Below are 18,470 nucleotides of genomic sequence, written 5' to 3'. Positions count from 1 at the left end.
TGGTTTTTCTTCAATTAAACGAACCTCATTTTTAAAGATCAGTCAATCAATCAATTGTATTTATTGAGCGCTTACTGTGTGCAGAGCACTGTACTAAGCGCTTGGGTGTAACTACTTAAGGTATCCTTCTAGATGGTCATCCATAGCGAGATCATGTAGAGGTGCATAGGAAAAAAAAGTCCCTGATGTAGATTTCATGTTTAAAGTCACGTTCCTTATACTCAAACTAGGAAAGACATCTTCCTAGAAATTCACGTGGAGCTATAATTCCATTATATTGGTCACAGGTTTTAGTAATCGTATAGCGGCCACATGGCCGCCTTAATACAGTCATTTCCTGTTGGTCTTGGAACTGCAGGTGTAGAAAGTTATCAGTGTATAATGGGATAGAAGCAGTTATTTTCATCTGATTCTTCTGCTTAAAAGAACTATAGTGCATCTTCATTAAGAATCAAACACTGCACATTTCATTATAAAACAGCAGGTAATCTATGCCCAGTTTAAATAGTAGAAATGAAAAAGTGTGTACAGAAGAAGAGATTTCTTCTGCTGGGATTTTTTTTTTTTGGTATTTGTTAACTGTTCTAAGTGCTGGGGAGGACACAAGGTGATCAGGTTGTCCCATGTGGGGCTCACAGTCTTAATTCCCATTTTACAGAGGAGGTAACTGAGGCACAGAGAAGTTAAGTAACCTCCCCAAAGTCACACAGCTGACAAGCGGTAGAGCTGGGATTTGAACCCACGACCTCGTGCTCTTTCCACTGAGCCACACTGCTTCTCTGCTACTTATACTTGCTCCCAGAGCATTTCCTATCTCTGGAATTTTCATCTAATAAAGGTTTACCGTCGTCACATGCATTTCTTGAGCTCCACAGGATGGAGGGTTTATTTGCTTAGAAGAGTGTCATTGATTTGGATTTTTTTTGAAGTTGAGAGCGGCTGGGTAGATAGAGTATTTGGATAATGAATTTTAATAATTACAGTAGAAGTTGCCCCTAGGTAGCAATAGGATTGATTCCCCATCAGTTTCCATTTCAGGATCTCTGCCCTCAGCATGATGATATTAGGTATTAAAAAGCAATCCAGCACAATTTCCTAAACAAATGGAAAATGTATTTTCTCTTTCTAGTAAGAAAATCTTTTTTGAGTTACAACAAAACAATCTGGGGGCCCCTAGAGCTGGTGGAGAAGCTCTATCCAGAAGCAGAGGAGATAGCGGCCAGTGTCAGGGATTTGCCTGGCCTTAAGTAAGTATTGTCGTATTAAGTAAGTACCGTTATATTAATTAAGTACTGTCTTGAATCAGGCCATTTGGAACAACCCAACACATGGTTGGGAAGACTTCGGGGATGGAGGGTGAAAAATGGAATAAGCTTGTGCTGTTTGGGGCAGTATTTGATTCTGAATATCTAGAGCACCAGAAGAGAAGAGACAAGGCTGGTCGTGCCCCATCCAAAGTCTGGTGTGAAGCAGCGTGGCGTAGTGGTTAGAGCACGGGGCTGGAAGTCAGAAGGTTGTGGGTTCTAATTCCGGCTACACTGCTTGTCTGCTGTGTGACCTGGGCAAGTCACTCCTCTGTGCCTCCGTTACCTAATCTGTAAAAATGGGACTGTGAGCCCCAAGCGGGACGAGGGACTGTGTCCACCCCAGTGCTTAGAACAGTGCCTGGCACACAGTAAGCACTTAACAAATACTCAAATCTACATCTCCAGCCCTATATCTCTCCCTCTCTGCAGTCTTGCATTTCCTCTTGCCTTCAAGACATCTGTACTTGGATTTCCCAGACTGAGCCCCCTTTTTCCTGTCCTCCTCCCCATCCCTCCCACCCTACCTCCTTCCCCTCCCCACAGCACCTGTATATATGTTTGTACAGATTTATTACTCTATTTTACTTGTACACATTTACTATTCTATTTATTTTGTTAATGATATGCATTTAGCTTTACTTCTATTTATTCTGATGACTTGACACCTGTCCACATGTTTTGTTTTGTTGTCTGTCTCCCCCTCCTAGACTGTGAGCCCATTGTTGGGTAGGGACCGTCTCTATATGTTGCCAACTTGGACTTCCCAAGCGCTTAGTACAGTGCTCCACACACAGTAAGCGCTCAATAAATACGATTGAATGAATGTCCACCTGTCACGTCAAGCTTAAAGTGTCCAAAACAGAACTCGTTATCTTCCCACCCAAACCCTGTCCTGTCCATAACCTTGGTGTTAGCCTTGACTTCTCTCTCTTTCAACCCCCATATTCTATCCATCACGACATCCTGTCGGTCCCACCTTCACAACATTGCTAAAATCCACCTTCTTGCTACGATGTTAATAACAATCACTCTTCCTATCCCATCTGGATTACTGCATCAGGCTCCGGGCTGACCTCCCAGCCTCCCGTCTCTCCCTACTCCAGTCCATACTTCACTCTGCTGCCGTTTAAGACGTGTCACCCTGCTCCTCAGAAAACTCCAGCGGTTGCCCATCCACCTCCTCATCAAACAAAACTCCTCACCCTTGGCTTTAAAGCACTCAATCACCTTACCCCCTCCTCCGTCACCTGGCTCCGATCCTTCTACACTCAGCCCACACGCTTTGCCCCGTAGTGCTAACCTTCTCACTGTGTCTCGATCTCACCTATCTTGCCGCCGAACCCTAGCCCACATCCTGCCTCTGGCCTGGAATGCCCTCCCTCAAATCCGACAGACAATTACTCTTCCCTCCTTAAAAGCTTTATTGAAGGCACATCTCCTCCGAAAGGCCTTCTCAAACTAAGCACCCCCTTTCCTTTTCTCCTACTCCCTTCTGCGATGCACTGACTTGCTTCCTTTATTTTTCCCCACTCCCAGCCCCACAGCATTTATGTGCATGTATACATGTGTGTATACACGTATACATATATATATAAATGAATGAATAAATGAATAAATATAAATAAATGAATTACAGATGTAATATATATACATTATATACATACATAATATATATACAATATATATTATGTATGTATATACATAATACAATATATACAATAATATATACAATATATATTATGTATGTATATAATGTAATATATCTATATATACATATACATACATATATAATGTAATATATGTATATAATGTAATATATGTTATATATGTATATGTATATATATATATATATATACATCTGCAATTCATTTATTTGCATTGGTGTCTGTCTCCCCTCCTGTAGACTGTAAGCTCGCTGTGGGCAGGGAATGTGTCTGTTGTACTCTCCCAAGCGCTTAGTCCAGTGCTCTGCCTGCTGTAGGCGCTCAGTAAATACGATTGACTGACTGACATAATAAATACTACTCATTGATAGTCATTGCTTTTTAAAAATATAGTAGTTGTTGAGCATTTACTGTGTGCCAGGTACTGTATTAAGCACTGGGGTAAATTCAAGCTAATCAGGTTGGACACAGTCCCTGTCCCACATGGGGCTCAGAGTCTTAATCCCCATTTAACAGATGAGGTAACTGAGGCCCAGAGAGGTGAAGTGACTTGCCCAAGGTCACACAGCAGACAAGTGATGGAGCTGGGATTAGAACCCAGGTCCTTCTGACCCCCCAGGCCCGAGCTCTCCTCCAACTCCGTCTTGACCCTCCTCGATCTGGCTTCCATAATAATAATAATAATAATGATAATGGCATTTATTAAGCGCTTACTATGTGCAAAGCACTGTTCTAAGCGCTGGGAAGGTTGCAAGGTGATCAGGTTGTCCCACGGGGGGCTCACAGTCTTAATCCCCATTTTACAGATGAGGTAACTGAGGCCCAGAGAAGTGAAGTGACTTGCCCAAAGTCACCCAGCTGACAAGTGGCGGAGCCGGGATTTGAACCCACGACCTCTGACTCCAAAGCCCGGGCTCTTTCCACTGAGCCACGCTGCTTCTCTTCCCTCTTCACTCCACTGAGACTGCCCTCTCCAAGAACGCCAGTGACCTCCTCCCTGTCATGTCCAAACAACTCTATCTTATCCTGAAAGGAAGAATGGGCTCCTACGGAAAATGGCGGGAATGGACTGAGGCATTTCAAGGTCCCGGCCATTCTGATAAGACCAGGTATTGTGAAGAGAAGCAGCGTGGCCGAGTGGCTAGAGCATGGGTTTGGAAGCCAGAAGGATCTGGTTTCTAATCCCGGCTCCTCCCCATGGCTGCTTTGTGACTTTGGGCAAGTTTCAAGCGCCTGGTACAGTGCTCTGCACCCAGTAAGCGCTCAAATACGGTTGCATGAATTGAATGAATCTCACTTCTTTGTGCCTCATCTGTAAAATGGGGATTACAGATTAAAATGGGGGATTAAAATGGGGATTAAATGGGGGCCGCGTGGCCCCCGCTGCTCCCGGAAGGCTCCTCTCCTTCGAGCGCCTCCATAGACGCCCCCTGCTTCCACCCCCACCCACTTAAGCGACCTTCCTTCTAGTGCCCCCCAACCCCCCTTCCCAGTCCGGTCCTGACTGACTCCCCCCCCCCGCTTCCTCCCGTCAAGGCCCTACTGAGAGCTCACCTCCTCCAGGAGGCCTTCCCACACTGAGCCCCTTCCTTCCTCTCCCCCTCGTCCCCCTCTCCATCCCCCCATCTTACCTCCTTCCCTTCCCCACAGCACCTGTATAAATGTTTGTACATATTTATTACTCTATTTATTTTACATGTACCTATCTATTCTATTTATTTTATTTTGTTAGGATCTTTGGTTTTGTTCTCTGTCTCTCCCTTCTAGACTGTGAGCCCACTGTTGGGTAGGGACTTTCTCTATATGTTGCCAGCTTGTACTTCCCAAGCGCTTAGTACAGTGCTCTGCACACAGTAAGCACTCAATAAATACGATTGATTGATTGATTAAGAGTGTGAGCCCCACATGGGACAGGGACTGTGTCCAACTTCACTTGTTTCCACCCCAGCACTGAACACAGTGCTTATTATTACAAAATGAGCGCTTAACAAATGCCACAATAATCATTGTTATTATTATTATGTGCGTGGGGCAGAGGGGGCAGTTGGGAGAACCTCACCCTGGACACCTCCTCACCCTGGGCTTCTCCTCACCTCCTCCAGGAGGCCTTCCCAGACTGAGCCCCTTCCTTCCTCTCCCCCTCGTCCCCCTCTCCATCCCCCCATCTTACCTCCTTCCCTTCCCCACAGCACCTGTATATATGTATATATGTTTGTACATATTTATTACTGTGTTTATTTTACTTGTACATATCTATTCTATTTATTTTATTTTGTTAGTATGTTTGGTTTTGTTCTCTGTCTCCCCCTTTTAGACTGTGGGCCCACCGTTGGATAGGGACTGTCTCTGTATGTTGCCAGCTTGTACTTCCCAAGCGTTTAGTCCAGTGCTCTGCACACAGTAAGCGCTCAATAAATACGATTGATGATGATGATGATGATGATGATAAGCCAGGCATTTCTCACTGTGGATGGGAGGCTCCGGCCTACCTTGCGACCAGAGACAGTGTCCAGGCAGTCGAAAGAGGATTCCCTGTAGGAATGTGGGCCGGCTCTCCACCCCCTTACTGCTGGAGGGTTGTCGAACTGGCTGCCCGGCACGCGGCGGAACGAGATGATGTCGTGGGCTACGCTGTAAGAATAATAATAATAATAATAATGATGGCATTTATTAAGCGCTTACTATGTGCAAAGCACTGTTCTAAGCGCTGGGGAGGCTACAAGGTGATCAGGTTGTCCCACGTGGGGCTCAGAGTCTCAATCCCCATTTTACAGATGAGGTAACTGAGGCATGGAGAAGTTAAGTGACTTGCCCAAAGTCGCACAGCTGACAATTGGCAGAGCCGGGGTTTGAACCCATGACCTCTGACTCCAAAGCCCGTGCTCTTCTCCACTGAGCCACGCTGCTTGTAGTCTGGTAGCTCTAGTTCTCCCCACCCTGATAATAATAATAATAATAATAATAATGATAATAATGGCATTTGTTAAGTGCTTACTATGTGCCAAGCACTGTTCTAAGCGCTGGGCACTGATGTCAGCCTCCAGCTGTTGGGCAGGGGACAAAAAACCCCAGCCTTTCTTCCTCTTCACCTTCCCCCAGCACGAAACTGTGTGCCCCTCCACTTCCTCCATCCCTCCATCCACCTCCCCCTCCTTGAAAGCCCTCAAACACTTTGCCCCCTCCTACCTCGCTACACTCCTACTACATACAACCCAGCCCGCGCACTTTGCTCCTCTAATTCAGTCATTCACTCAGTCTCATTTACTGAGCGCTCACTGTTTGTGGAGCACTGTCCTGAGCGCTTGGGAAGTACAAGTTGGCAACATATAGAGACGGTCCCGACCCAACAACGGGCTCACAGTCTAGAAGGGGGAGACAGACAACAAAACAAAACATGTGGACAGGTGTCAGGCTGTCAGAACAAATAGAATTAAAGCTAAATGCGCATCATTAACAAAATAAATAGAATAGTAAATATGTACAAGTAAAATAGAGTAATAAATCCATATAAACATATACACAGGTGCTGTGGGGAGGGGAAGGAGGCAGGGCCGGGGGGATGCCAACCTTCTCACTCTACCTCCGTCTCACCGTAGACCCTTCACCCACATCCTGCCTCTGGCCTAGGCTCAGCGCTAAGCACTGTTCTCAGCGCCCTCTATTTATTTATTTATTTATTTTACTTGTACATATCTATTCTATTTATTTTATTTTGTTAGTAGGTTTGGTTTTGTTCTCTGTCTCCCCCTTTTAGACTGTGAGCCCACTGTTGGGTAGGGACTGTCTCTATATGTTGCCAATATGTACTTCCCAAGCGCTTAGTACAGTGCTCTGCACATAGTAAGCGCTCAATAAATATGATTGATTGATTGATTGGCCCTTTCCTCTTCCTGACAGAAAATTTCCTTCCCCTTTAAAGTCTTATTGAAGGCACGTCTCCTTTAAGAGGCCTTCCTTGACTAAGCCCCCCTTTCCTCTTCTCCCACTCCCTTCTGTGTCAACCTGATTTGCTCTCTCTATTCATTCCCCCTCCTAGACCCACGAACTTATGTACGTATCTGCAATTTATTTATATTAATGTCTGTCTCCCCTTCTAGACTAACCTCGTTGTGGGCAGGGAATGTATCTGTTTATTGTCATATTATACTCCCAAGTGCGTAGTACAGTGCTCTGCACACAGTAAGCGCTCAGTAGAGGTGATTGATTGACTCCCTCCCCACCGTCCTGTGGGGACATTGGATCATGCAAGGGTGTAGGACCGGATCAGCCTTTCCCAGCCGAACTTGAAGTCTCCCTTCTCCTTCCCCCACTTGTCTAATAGCCTCTTTCCTGGAACAGCTCCTCTCTGGATCCTGCCCCAAGGACCTCAGGGGCGGCGGGAGGGGGTAATCAGCAAGCAGGCCAACACCACCTTTTTGTCAGACCCATCCCTCCCTTTCTGTTCCCTCCCTTCCCCTCTCCTCCCAGCTCATCAATCAATCAATCGTATTTATTGAGTGCTTACTGTGTGCATGGTCAGCATTGGTCACCCCGGGGATTTTTTTCCCCTTTGGACAGCTCCAGCAGTAATAATAATAATGGTATTTAAGTGCTTACTAGGTGCCAAGCACCGTCCTAAGCGCTGGTAGATACAAGGTTATCAGGTTGTCCCACGTGGGCCTCACAGTTTTAATCCGCATTTTCCAGGTGAGGTAACTGAGGCACCGAGAAGTGAAGTGACTTGCCCGAAGTCACACAGCTGACAAGTGGCAGAACCGGGATTAGAACCCATGTCCTCTGACTCCCAAGCCTGGGGTATCGCCACTATGCCACACTGCTTCTCTATAGGAGCAAGAGAGCCTCTATACTGTCAGTTCGTTATGGGCAGGGAACGTGTCTGCTAATTATGTTGTATTGTACTCTCCCAAGTGCTTAGTACAGTGCTCTATAGTAAGTGCTCAATAAGTGCCATTGATTGGCCGGTTGATTGAGCCAAAGGCAGGGAATGGATGCCTAAACCATCCTCCAGATTATAAACTCATTGTGGGCAGGGAATGTGTCTGTTTATTGTTATATTGTACTCTCCCAAGTGCTTAGTAGAGTGCTCTGCACACAGTAAGTGCTCAATAAATATGACTGAATAAATGATCTTGCCCAAAGCCACACAGTAGGCTCCTGGCAAAGCTGGGATTAGAACTCAGGTCCTGGGACTCCCCAGCTGGACTCTTTAAAGAGTTCTTTCAAGGAATCATTTAATTCCTTTTACCTGGGTGCTGGAAGAGTGAGCTGACCACAGAAAATGGTAACAGGAGCAGTAGTAGAAATAGTATTTGAGTGCCCATTAAGTTAAATACACTGAAATAAGCTCTTAATCTATCAATCAATCGTATTTATTGAGCGCTTACTGTGTGCAGAGCACTGTACTAAGCGCTTGGGAAGTACAAGTTGGCAACACATAGAGAGGGTCCCTACCCAACAATGGGCTCACAAGAAGTGGCATGTCTCTGCCCACAAAGAGCCTTCACTTGGAGAGAGAGCTAGGCATAGAAATGCTTTCAAATAGAGTAATCAAAGTAATTGAATATACAGTTGAATAACATACGTACAGAAGTGCTCAGGATGTGGACAAATAAGTGGAAAAAATGCTGGAGGTGACTGGCAGATTTGCATGACTTAGGATGCTAGGAACTAATTGGGAGGATTTGTAACCAATTACATTGAGCGATTACTGTGTACTGAGCACTTGGGAGAAGTACAATATATCAGTGCGTAGGAGGAGGTGGGATTTTGGGAAGACGCTGGGGTCTGTCGGATTTGATTGATTGATTGATTTGGGGAGGGAGCGGTTGAAGGCAGGAGAGGTGAGAACGAGATACAGGTAGAAGGTTGTAGCTGGAGAGGAGTGAAGAGACGGAGGCGGGGAATAGCGGTTAAAGACAGCAGACATGTAAGGTTGGGTGAGTTGGAGACCCTCGAAGCCGAAGGTGAATCAATCAATCAATCAATCGTATTTATTGAGCGCTTACTATGTGCAGAGCACTGTACTAAGCGCTTGGGAAGCACAAATTGGCAACATATAGAGACAGTCCCTACCCAACAGTGGGCTCACAGTCTAAAAGGGGGAGGCAGAGAACAAAGCCAAACATACTAAAATAAAATAAATAGAATAGACATGTACAAATAAAATAAATAAATAAATAGAGTAATAAATATGTACAAACATATATACATATATACAGGTGCTGTGGGGAAGGGAAGGAGGTAAGAAGGGGGGGATGGAGAGGGGGATGAGGGGGAGAGGAAGGAAGGGGCTCAGTCTGGGAAGGCCTCTTGGAGGAGGTGAGCTCTCAGCTGGGCCTTGAAGGGAGGAAGAGAGCTAGCTTGGCGGATGGGCAGAGGGAGGGCATTCCAGGCCCGGGGGATGACGTGGGCCGGCGGTCGATGGCGGGACAAGGGATGAAGAGTTTTTCATGGATTGATTGGAGGGACCCAGGAAGCCAGTGAGGCCTTATTCATTCAACTGTATTTATTAAGCGCTTACTGTGTGCAGAGCACTGTACTAAGCGCTTGAAGTGTGGAGGGTTGTATGCCAAACGGTGCTCCAAGAGAGGCCAAGAGATCATTTCCAGGGACTTTTACTACAAGATCGGGTGCAAAACTGGAGTTGAAAATGTCATTTCTTTTCTTTTATGCAATGAGGACGGACTGTAGAATTTGCAAATCTAGGAAACCGGAGTTGTTTTCTGACCAGTGGGGTTTCCTTTTTCAGGACACCATTGGGTCGGGCCAGAGCGTGGTTACGGTTGGCACTCATGCAAAAGAAGATGGCTGATTACCTGCGCTGCTTAATTATCCAAAGAGACTTACTGAGGTAAGTGGCCAGCACTCAGTTTTCTTCCTGTGCTATTTTAAGGAAAGCTAATTCCTTTTTTGAAGTTGGTTAATTCCCCAAATAGACATTATTGTTACAATCATGCAGGTTCAGTTTTTCAGAGCCATGTATTTTTTTTTTTTTTAAAAAACCCATTAGGGAGTTGGACAGGTAACTAAACATAGGCCCTGATCCCTAGACCTTATATTCTAAATAGAAGTGAAGACACAAGAAGGGAAGTAACACAGACTATTGGAAAGATTATGGGAGCGTGAGTCGGAGGATCTGGGTTCTAATCCCGCTCCTCCATTTGCCCGCTGTGTGACCTTGGTCATTGAACTTCTCTGTGGCTCAGTTACCTCATCTGTAAGATGGGGATTCAGTACCTGTTTTCCCTTCTACTTAGATTCTCTCCATCACCTCACCCCCTCCTCCCTCACCTCCCTTCTCTCCTTCTTCAGCCCAGCCCGCACCCTCCTCTCCTCTGCCGCTAACCTCCTTCTCGCCTGTCCCGCCGTCGACCCCCGGCCCACGTCCTCCCCCTGACCTGGAATGCCCTCCCTCTGCACATCCGCCAAGCTAGCTCTCTTCCTCCCTTCAAAACCCTACTGAGAGCTCACCTCCTCCAGGAGGCCTTCCCACACTGAGCCCCCTTTTTCCTTTTCCTCCCCATCCCCCCGCCTTACCTCCTTCCCCTCCCCACAGCACCTGTATATATGTTTGTACAGATTTATTACTCTATTTATTTTACTTGTACATATTTACCATTCTATTTATTTTGTTAATGATGTGCATAGAGCTATAATTCTATTTATTCTGATGACTTGACACCTGTCCACATGTTTTGTTTTGTTGTCTGTCTCTCTCTTCTAGACTGTGAGCCCACTGTTGGGTAGGTACTGTCTCTACATGTTGCCAACTTGTACTTCCCAAGCGCTTAGTACAGTGCTCTGCACACAGTAAGCGCTCAATAAATACGATTGAATGAATGAATGAGTGAATTGTGAGCCCCACGTGGGACAGGGACAGTGTGTGACCTGATTATTTTTTACCTACCCAGCGCTTAGTACAGTACTTGGCACATAGTAAGTACTTAACAAATACCTTCAACATCATCATTATCACCAAGAATATGCCCCCCAAAGCAAAAAGAAATCAATCAGTAGTATTTATTATGTGCCTGTTGTGGGCAGAGCACCATACTAAATGCCCAGAAGAGTACAGTATGGTTAGAAGACATGATCCCTGCCTTCCTGGAGTTTAGAGTCCAGTAGGCCAAATAGACACAAAGTAATTTAAAGATAGGCGAAAGAAGAATGTAAAATCAATATGTACAAAAGGGCCAAGTTGGCTGTGAGAGCCTCAATCCTGAGGAGGTAGTTGAGAGGCTATGACTTGGGAAGAAGAAATTTTACTCAGAGAAATCCTCTTGGAAGAAGTGGGATTTCAGAAGGGCTGCGAAGATGGGAAGGGTTGAGGTTTGGTGAACTTGAAGTCGTGGGAGAGTTCCAGGCTGGAGGAAGTTTAGGGGTCTGGAGGCAGGAGAATTGAAAACAAAGGGAGTGAGATTACCTTGGGAGGAACAAAAAGTAATGATGATGTTATTTGTTAAGCAGTTACTAAGCAGTATCTACGCTGGGGTAGATACCAGGTAATCAGGTTGTCCCACATGGGGCTCACAGTCTTCATCCCCATTTTACAGATGAGGTAACTGAGGCACAGAGGAGTGAAGTGACTTGCCCAAGGTCACCCAGCAGACAAGTGGTGGAGCTGGGATTAGAACTCACGTCCTCTGACTCCCAAGCCTGTGCTCTTTCCCCTAAGCCACGCTGCTTCTCTGCGGGAACTTCTGGTGAGAGGCGGGCTATTCTGTTCGATGCCCTTGGTAGCACTCCTTGCTCCCCTCGGCCGCTGCTTTCCCGTCCCGGGTGTTCATTCGCTCCTGAATTTCATACCGGGGAAAACCAGGGCAGTTCAGGTGAGGAGGAAGAGGATGGAAGTACGGACAGGAAATCTGAGGATAGTTGGGGTAAAGAAGGAAAAGAGAATTGATAAGAGGCAAAGAGCATAAGGAAATGCCATAAACCTTGATGCAGAAAGAGATAGGGAACCTCTGAAGGTTTTTAAAGAGTGGAAAGATGTGTGCAGAATAATGTCTTAGAAACATATTTACTTCTCTATCTATTTTGTTAATGACGTGCACATAGGTATAATTCTATTTATTCTGACGGTTTTGACACCTGTCTACATGTTTTGTTTTGTTGCCTGTCTCCCCCTTCTAGACTGTGAGCCCGTTGTTGGGGAGGGACCGTCTCTATATGTTGCCAACTTGTACTTCCCAAGCGCTTAGTACAGTGCCCTGCACACAGTAAGCGCTCAGTAAATACGATTGAATGAACGAATGAAAATATGGTTGTGGTAGTGGAGTGAAGTATGGATTTGAGAGGTTTTAAATTCCTTGTGTCCAGGGAATATGTCACTCTGTTATTCTGCCCTTACCAGGGCTTATTTCAGTGCACTGGACCGAGTGGCTGCTCAATAAATAATAATAATGAATTATGGTATTTAAGTGCTTACTATGTGCAAGGCACTGTACTAAGCGCCGTGGTGGATACAGGCAAATTGGGTTGGACACAATCCCCGTCACACATGGGGTTCACAGTCTTAATACCCATTTTACAGATGAGGTAACTGAGGCACAGAGGAGGGAAGTGACTTGCCCAAGGTTACACAGCAGACAAGTATTGGAGCCGGGATTAGCACCCATGACCTCCAGCAAGTAGGCCGTTGCAGTAGATTAGTCAGTGCCTTAATAATGATGGTATTTAAGTGCTTATTGTGCTTACTGTGTGCCAGGCACTGTTCTGAGGGCTGGAGTAGATGCAAGATGGTCGATTTTGTCCATATCTATTCTATTTATTTTATTTTGTTAGTATGTTTGGTTTTGTTCTCCGTCTCCCCCTTTTATCATCATCATCAATCATATTTATTGAGCGCTTACTGTGTGCAGAGCACTGTTCTAAGCGCTTGGGAAGTACAAGTTGGCAACATATAGAGACAGTCCCTACCCAACAGTGGGCTCACAGTCTAAAAGGGGGAGACAGAGAACAAAATCAAGCATACTAACAAAATAAAATAAATAGAATAGATATGTACAAGCAAAATAAATAAATAGAGTAACAGATATGTACAAACATATATACATATAAACAGGTGCTGTAGGGAAGGGAAGGAGGTAAGATGGGGAGGGATGGAGAGGGGGACGAGGGGGAGAGGAAGGAAGGGGCTGTGAGCCCACTGTTGGGTAGGGACCGTCTCTATATGTTGCCAACTTGTACTTCCCAAGCGCTTAGTACAGTGCTCTGCACACATCATCATCATCAGTCATCAATCGTATTTATTGAGTGCTTACTATGTGCAGAGCACTGTACTAAGCGCTTGGGAAGTACAAATTGGCAACACATAGAGACAGTCCCTACCCAACAGTGGGCTCACAGTCTAAAAGGGGGAGACAGAGAACAAAACCAAACACAGTAAGCGCTCAATAAATATGATTGATTGATTGAGTTATACCCAGTCCCTGTCCCACATAGGGCTCCCAGTCCTAACCCCCGTTTTACAGATGAGAGAACTGAGGCCCAGAGAAGTGAACAAGTGTCAGAGCCTGGATTAGAACCCAGGACCTTGTGATTCACAGGCCCATGCGCTATCCACTGGGCCACGCTGGTGCCTTGACCAGGTTGGGGGCCATTCGGATGGAGACGAAGGGGTTGGCTTGGGAAATGTAATGGAGGAAAAACTGACGGAAGCATTCCCTCTATCTTTGTGCCTTTGGCTAGAGGACTAGACTGGGAGACTGAAATCTGGATTCTGTTTGTGCTTCTCCATAAATCTCGATGCCAAGTCATGGCAATCATCATCATCATCATCATCAATCGTATTTATTGAGCGCTTACTGTGTGCAGAGCGCTTGGGAAGTACAATTTGGCAACATAAAGAGACAGTCCCTACCCAACAGTGGGCTCACAGTCTAAAAGGGGGAGACAGAGAACAAAACCAAACATACTAACAAAATAAAATAAATAGAATAGATATGTACAAGTAAAATAAATAGATAAATAAATAGCAATGTCCCAGCTTGTATTTTTCTAGCATAGCCAGAGGTGTACTTAGTCATTGGGAGACACTAATGAACACTTTGTAGTTTTTAGAGGATGCAGTGGCATACTAATTTGACTTTCAGATTAGAACAGTTCGATAGCAGAACTCATCTTAACGTTTCCATGCTGTTATTTCCCGTAGAAATGTCACATCTAAGCTTCCTGCTTCACTGCAGCACGTTTCCACAAATTAGCCATGCTTTGATAATCTGGGTCTGAATTTTACGCCTCATTTGTGTTATTCTGTTTGACAGTGAATTCTATGAGTATCATGCCCTCATGATGGAGGAGGAAGGAGCGGTGATTGTTGGGTTATTGGTGGGCCTGAATGTGATAGACGCTAACCTGTGTGTGAAGGGAGAAGATTTGGATTCACAGGTACGTTAATGAGAGGCGTGACAGAATTTCAGCTTTTTCTTTTTCCTTGAATTTCCATTTTTTGGCAGGTTCGTAAACTTTTTCAGGTTAAAATGTCTTGCCGTGACAGGTATTTTCTCCTGAAAATTATTTGATCAGTCAGTCGATCAGTGGTATTTACTGAGTGCTTACTATGTGCAGAGCACTGTACGGAGCGCTTGGGAGAGTACAACAGAATTAGAAAGTAGAGTACAACGGAATTAGCGGACACATTTCCTGCAGATTGATTCCTTTCCACTAAAAATGTGTTCTCTTGCTATCTTTTTACTTCAGGTTGGGGTGATCGATTTCTCTTTGTACCTAAAAAATGAAGAGGACATTGGAAATAAAGAGAGGTGTGGTCTGCGCTATAAGTGGTTTCATATTGGTTTTCATTCTGACAATAAGCTTTAATCCATTTATAAGTAATTATTCAATAGTAATACGCATTTGCCATTTCTTTTCAGGCAAATTCCCACTGTTACATTTTAGACAAGTAGATTACTAGCAGAACAAGGAGCCTCTTCAGAATATTGCTTTTAGTTACCCTTGTTGATAAAGGAGTAGTACATTTATTACACAGCTGAGTTTTAACTTTTAGAAGCCTTTTCGAAACTGTCCATTTGCTCACAGGTATAGACACAGTAATGGTAGTTGTTTTTGAGGGCTCTGCAGAGTCATTTATATAGCTGAGGTTTTTGTCATGTGTCAAAATTACATTGTCATAATTACAAGATTGCAGAGTTTGGGTTTATACAGCAAAATGGTCCTACTTTCCGTGCTGTAGAAGAATTTACAGAGTGGATGCTTACAGTATGTTTAGATGATCGGTACATCTCTTTACACACACTGAAGCATTTCTCCCTAATTTCAGTTACTTTCTTCTTTCTGTAGAAATGTCCAGATTGCTGCCATTTTAGATCAAAAGAATTATGTTGAAGAACTAAACAGACAACTAAAGTAAGTATTTATGAATGTTTAATAAATAGATTTAGGGGTGTCTGTTTCAACTTCTCTCCAATGAGCCCGGCCCTTGTTCCTTTTATCTGAAATTCCTTTGCAGGGAGAAATCTCAGAGCCTGAGAATGCAGTGAAGTCTACGGGAAAATGACCTATGTCAGGGGCAAATCAAACAATGAGTGGTATTTATTGAGCACTTACTATGTGCAGAGCACTGTACCGAGTGCTTGAGAAGAATAAAATACAGCAGGATTTAGCGAGCACATTCCCTGCCCATAATGAGCATCAAGTCTAGAGAATGAGAAATCAATTGAGAAAAGATCATTTGATTTTCATTTTCTCCCCTCTAGTTGTAACCCCGTACATTTTAGGAGAAGCAAGGAAAATATGGAACAACTAATGGGATTTTGTTTTGTTTAGGATGTTATATTTTTAGCTACTAGAGTCAAAAAGGCTTTGTCTTGGAGGACTCTGCAATGAGAGACCATCAATCAGTGGTATTTATTGAGCACTTACTGTGAGCAGAGCACAGTTCTAAACACGCTGGAGAGTACAAATAGCAGAGTTGGTAGACACAAATGCATCATAATTTTCCATACCAGAATTTTGTACTTGCCCCAGTAACAGTTTAATGGTCATGATGAATTCCAGGCTGGAAAGATTCTGGGATCCAAGTGACAAATAGCATAATGAACACTGTTCGCCACTGAGTCAATGGAAATTCTTTGATTTCTTTGCCGATCCCTTTTAGGACTAGCTGAAATCAGAATGAAGTTCTTTTATTTTCTCTGTTTCGGGATCAAATGTCAGATATAAAGTACAGGGTAGTAAGATCTATACCATTAAACTTAAATTTCCAACTGAAGCCTCTGAATGTACATTCAGAGGTCAGGTACACGTCAGAGTATCCCAGGTACAGTTAGAGATGCAAAAAATACAAACTTGGTGCTTGAGAGAAGAGCTTAAAAATCGTAACCTATGACTCCAAGTCTCAGCTGCTAAGGCTAGAGCAAGCCTTGTTACATTTATTACATATTTCTTGCACACGTGTATTCTGAAAAAGTAACTAGAAATAAATAGAAGATAGATATTTAAGGAGATGTAAAATATAAACTCTCAAGACATGTTTCTCGTTTAAACACATACACTTTGGAAGTGCGTATGTTTTGGTTCTTGCCGATAATGAGGCCTGTTTTGCAGACCCCAAGTCTCTGCGTAGGTTATAGTTTCTGGTAGGGCTTCAATCAGACAGAGTGCCACAAACATTGCGATCTAGACTTTTGTCTTTGGAGAAGGAGCTGGTGAGCACACTTTTACTGTAGCTAGCTTAGTGGACTTGATCAGCACAGAGGGATTTCTTTTCTTTATTGTCTTTTTTTTAAAAAAAAAAAAAAAGAAAAAAAACCCACCTTCTAAGCCAGAGTATGTTTTCCTCTTCCATAGAAAAAAAACGTAAAATTTACCATGAAATGGTGTAAAAGTCTGTTTACTGCTTAGGGAGAGTTCCAGACTTGTAGCTTATACAATAGTATGATGGTAAGAGTTAAGGAAGTCTGTGTTAGAACTCAGGCCCCAGCCCTTTCAACCCATCCTGTTCTTATCTCGGGGGAAGTAGAGAGAGGCAAGAAAGGAGAGTGTAAGTTTAGCCATTTCCAGCAATAGGCAGTTTTGATTTGGAATTTGAGAGGGCTTGGATTTTGCTCACGAAACAGAGACAGTAGAAATTTATGAGTTAGAGTCACAATCTGCCCGTCGTTGAAATGAAAAATCAATAACTTTATAGGGTGTCATAATTCAAAATAATGGCTATGTGCAGGCTTAAAACCTTACCTCTTTTCCTGACTTGCATTTATAAAAAGTAACATGACATGGCTATCTATTTTTGTTTCTGCTTATAATTTGCTTGGGGTTTTTTTTTTTTTGATTGAAGAAGAGAGAGGAAGGGAGAGAACAATGGAAAGGAACTGCTTTGAGGAATTTCCTGTAGATTATTTTGCAAATCTCAGAATTTTAGTAAATGATGTTCTGGAGAGTATACGCTAAGAAGCTTGGTATGTGGATGAACGTACTGTAAAACAATAAAATATACAGTCAAAAATATGAACAGAATGAAAATAATTTTGCTCCTTTTGTTAAAAATTTACACTCTATAAGCACGAGAGAGTACATCAGTATTCAGAGCATCCGAGAAAACATTTCGGCAGAACCATTGGCTTGGACTAATGTGTACTGTTTGACATAAACTTTTCTGCATTTGTGAGTTTGATGTAATTTTGAACGCCTTTTTTTGTTGTTGTTACTTTCAGCAGCACAGTCAGCAGCCTTCACGCAAGAGTTGATTCATTAGAAAAATCAAACACTAAACTGATCGAAGAGGTATTGGTATCTAGTCAATGTATATTTCTATTTCCTAGACCTGGTGGACACGATCCCTTTTGGTTTACATCACACCTCGTTCGACCCTTGTGTAGTTCCTGTTAACTTGTTAACTTTAGTAAAGTTAACTCTGGCAAAAGAGTGCCTCAGTGCTCCTTGGGAGAGTTACCCTGTCTCACAGTTATAAATAATCTCTCAGGCAAGGCTATAAGACGCTTTGACAGGTCAGAGAGGATTAGATTTCTGGGGATTCATTTCTTAGCTCGTATAGGGACCTGTTTGCTCAGAGCAGATTTGGTTCTGGTGCTGCTTTTGATTGTACAAAGGTGTTTACTGAGCATTAACACTCTACAAAGCACTGACTGAACACTTGGAAGAGCACACCAGGAGCAAAACAAATGGTTTCTGCTCTCCGGAGTTGACAGTCCAATCAATCAGTGAATCAGTATTACTTATCATGTGCTTATTAAGTGCAGGGCACTGTACTAACTGCTTTGGAGAGTACAATGCAACAGAATTGGTAGACACATTCCCTGCCCATCAGGAGCTCACAATCTAGAAGTGGGGACACTCCTTAAAATAAATTCTGGATATGTACATAAATGCTTTGGTTCCAAGGGTGTGATGGATATCATCATCATCATCAATCATATTTATTGAGCGCTTACTGTGTGCAGAGCACTGTACTAAGCGCTTGGGAAGTACAAATTGGCAACACATAGAGACAGTCCCTACCCAACAGTGGGCTCACAGTCTA

General features: G+C 43.8%; 1 protein-coding gene across 4 annotated transcripts in view; it reads left to right on the top strand.

The window, feature by feature from the left end:
• RUFY2 (RUN and FYVE domain containing 2) overlaps positions 1–18,470 on the top strand; it is a 74,706-nt gene that overhangs the window by 26,050 nt on the left and 30,186 nt on the right. For 3 of the 4 annotated variants that reach the window (XR_005449813.1, XM_038743641.1, XM_038743643.1), the window contains exons 3-8: positions 1,130–1,247; positions 9,720–9,821; positions 14,236–14,359; positions 14,672–14,733; positions 15,272–15,337; positions 17,644–17,713. Coding sequence is in view for 3 of the 4 variants with exons in the window: in XM_038743641.1 (XP_038599569.1) it covers positions 1,130–1,247; positions 9,720–9,821; positions 14,236–14,359; positions 14,672–14,733; positions 15,272–15,337; positions 17,644–17,713 (542 nt within the window). In the remaining variant the exon portion in view is untranslated. The remainder of the gene's footprint in view (positions 1–1,129; positions 1,248–9,719; positions 9,822–14,235; positions 14,360–14,671; positions 14,734–15,271; positions 15,338–17,643; positions 17,714–18,470) is intronic. The other variant, XM_038743642.1, reaches the window with a different exon arrangement.

This window comes from Tachyglossus aculeatus, chromosome 3 (genome assembly GCF_015852505.1).
Source record: "Tachyglossus aculeatus isolate mTacAcu1 chromosome 3, mTacAcu1.pri, whole genome shotgun sequence".
NCBI lineage: Eukaryota > Metazoa > Chordata > Mammalia > Monotremata > Tachyglossidae > Tachyglossus > Tachyglossus aculeatus.
The sequence above is the reverse complement of the archived record's forward strand: the minus strand, read 5'-3'. Positions and strand labels throughout refer to the sequence as shown.